At 35.9% G+C, this 3,612-nt stretch overlaps 1 protein-coding gene across 1 annotated transcript in view; it reads right to left on the bottom strand.

Moving 5' to 3' along the window:
• Positions 1-815: 815 nt before the first annotated feature.
• LOC122247324 (uncharacterized) overlaps positions 816-3,612 on the bottom strand; it is a 203,699-nt gene continuing 200,902 nt past the window's right edge. The window contains exon 12 of the mRNA XM_043006524.2: positions 816-2,177. Within this exon, the coding sequence (XP_042862458.2) occupies positions 816-2,177 (1,362 nt within the window). The remainder of the gene's footprint in view (positions 2,178-3,612) is intronic.

Below are 3,612 nucleotides of genomic sequence, written 5' to 3' on the forward strand. Positions count from 1 at the left end.
TGCTAATGCTTGTTGTTGTTGGTGAGGTGTTGTTTGGTGTTTTTTTTTGTTGTGTGGGTTTTGTTGTTGTGTGTGGTTTGTTTGTTGTTTTATTGTGTGGTTGAATATATATATTATAATATATATAATTAATATATATTATATATACAAATAAACATCTAACACTCTCACAATCTACACACACACGATAAACACACACACACGCCACATACCACACACACCACACACACCCACACACACATACCACACACGAAACACACACACACACACACACATACTCACATACACGACATACACCACCCACCACATACATACATACCACAGACACACCTACACACCTAAACACGCTACACACCTGACGACTCATACACACATACACACATAACACACAGAACACACACACCCACACTCACCACACACACACACAACACACTCACCAAACACACACACACTCACACACACACACACACTCACACACACACCACTGCACACACACCACACACACACACCACGACGACACAATCATACCTCTCACAACACAAGCACACCCCTTCCCGCCCATGTGCTCTCCGCGAAGTATCCAACACCATCAAGCCTCTATCATACCCAGCCCTCCACACATATAAATTGCGGTCGTCGCGCAACATCCGCTATCAGAAGATCCATAATCATTTTCAATACATTGCAACAGCTCTAGTTCTATTAATAATGATAATAAAATTGAAAAATAAACATATACCAAAGTATTGTTCCACATCTAAACCCCAAGCATCCACAACTCACATCACCTCGAATCCTAATTTAATTCTCGAAATTCAAAGTCCTTTATCAGGCCCATTTATACTGTTCTCAGTAGATGTTTCTGTAACATTTTGTGCATCTTTCCCATTTTCAGTTTGTGATCCTTCATCTGACTTATTCATCTTTGCTGTGTAATTGCCAAATAATGACTCCTCATCAAGTATCTTCTTGATAACCTCAGATATATCATTACCATCTATACCTTCGAAATTTTCTTTCTGAGTACGAGGATCTTCAGCACTTTCCTCTGTTTCAGAAAGTGGTTGAGATTCCCCAGAAGCTTTTTCTTGTAGCCTCTCATCTAACTCTACCTGCTGGAGGTTATCAGGACTTAGAGGGTTTGATGTGGGAAAGGGTTTAGTAGAGGTAGAGGCCTGGTGGTGAATTCCAGAAGCTGAGAGTGATTCATCCATTTTAGAAGTATCACTCACCCTCCTATCATTCTTGTTGTGCTGGTGCCGTATACGATGGTGTGGTGTAGTCTGTTCTACTTCAGCTGAAGAGGAGTTAGATGTTACATTTTCATCAGCTACAATATCATTATCAAGCTTAAGCTGTGTGAGAGCATTTCTCATATAATTGTCATCAATTTTGAAATCCTTTTGAAACTTCTGTATTGTCAGTTGAGCATCTTTGAGGATTTTACGAAGATTTTTTACTCCTTCATCTTCCTCAGCACTGAAGTTATCATAGGTTTCATCATCCGTTACAGCAACTAACTGTGTATTTCCATCATCGTTTCCTGCTCTAAATCTACGTTCACTGAGACAGCTAGGCTTATACGTTCCATCGTTTTGCCTGTTCTTACTTTCAAACATATCTCCTTTCTTCTTTTGTAATACTAACTCTAAAGTTGCTTCATCAGTTACTGAATCTACTTGGTACTGACTGTCTTCATTTTCTAGGATCTGTGTTCTCTCAGACACTGGGGTTTCCTTTGCATTACTGTTAAGTTCATTTATTCCACTGTTCATTCCATTACCCACACTAATATTCACCTCTGTTCCATTATTTTGCATTGCATTAGTGCTGTTTTCAGTGTTGACAGGATAGGAGCCCTCACTATATGTCAGGTTGCTGTGGTGACTAAAATTCAGATTTCCCTTTTCTGTTTCACTACTAGACTGATACATTTTACTGTCTTTTTTGCCTGCAATGCCACGTTCAGTTTTATGCTGAACTGACACATTGTTGCTGCTGTTACTTGTACTGATACTGCTACTGGTGCTTATCTTGCTACTTTCACTAAAAGTTTTACTACTGTTATTTACAGAAGTGACTACCGTCTTTTCCAACTGAGGTTTAATTCGACTAGAATGTGACGCCGACGAGGCTGAACTAGTGCTATAAGCAGTCTCGTCTAACTGGTAAGTGACCTGAAACAAATGCAAAATATTTGTATCAATATGTCATATTCACTGTAAGGTAAAGAAGAAAGTCAATGATAACCATGGATAAAAAGGAAGAGGGATAAGGACCTAAAATGCAAGAGGAAGAATAGTTAATGAAGAAAAGAATAGAATTGCTAGTTCAATGGAAATGATTTATTTTAATAGATAATATAATATTAATAAGGATTTTGATTTATCAATCCTCTTTTTATAGACAAAGACATGTAGAGGTAATTTAAAAATATAAAGAATTAAAAAATACACACACAAACCAGGCAGTAAATATTATTTCAAAATGGAATATTGTATGACATTCACAGTCAAGAATGTCCACATAAATAGGGAGAATATATTCTGCAATTCATAAACCATGGTAACAATACAGCTACAGGTATGGTAAGAAAAACGAAAAACTCAACTGCATAACCACAGCATGACATGGAATTTCTAAAACACGTGCATCATGTCATGCAATATGAAAAAAAATCTGAAAACATGCAACCAAACACATACCATTCACAGACCTCATGCCACACACACAGGCACATGTAATTAATATAAAAAAACACAAGTTAATTCTGTAAGCTAAAAAGCCTTGTAAGAAAAAGAAAATCTGCAATAAGAAACATTACAAATCCTCAGCTTACAGAAATTACAAAACAAAACAGGTATTTAATGTGAGTATTTATATATAAAAAATAAATAAATGAAAAAAAAATGTTGAATGTATTAGTACCATCTTGTGTATCCTTCACAGCCATAAATTGAAATACTGTATTTCTCCTGATGGAGTCATCCAAGTAAACCACCGTGCTTCTAAAATAAAAGAAAGTCACACATAAGAATTGTTAAGTGGAAAAAAAAAATATGTTGATTATTTTTCTATTTACATGGGTCATCTTGTTACTGTAATGCTTAAAAAAATCATGTTATTATACTGTAAAAAAAAAAGAAAGACAAAAGTCATACAGTGAGGCATCTAAATTAGTTTAGTCAGATCTGTCTGTGCCACCCACAGCAAGAGGTCAATGTGGTAAATGTGGTAAACTATTCAATCAAAACAAGTATTCTACATCCGCAAACAAAAACCGTCATCCAGTAAATGTCTGAAAGATGTCTAGTAATCCAATCCATTTGATATATCCATGGCTGAAAATGAATGAATTTGTTTACAGCAATGAATATTCAGCATATCATAATAATTCACTAAAACAATAGTTATCAGGCTGAATGTTAAGTTCATCTACTTTGTAATTTTGTGCATCGAGGAACAAGTAAAGCATCTCAAGTAGGTGCATGTAAGAGGAGGTCCAGATTGATAAAAAGCAATTTTTTGAATTGTTTTTTGTGGAATATGGCTGAGATATAGAATATATGTATTTGTATAGTGGGCAATAGCGCATTTCAGTGACCTTTATGA

This window comes from Penaeus japonicus, unplaced genomic scaffold (assembly GCF_977035675.1).
Source record: "Penaeus japonicus unplaced genomic scaffold, GWHDUDI00000001_assembly GWHDUDI00000018, whole genome shotgun sequence".
Lineage (NCBI taxonomy): Eukaryota > Metazoa > Arthropoda > Malacostraca > Decapoda > Penaeidae > Penaeus > Penaeus japonicus.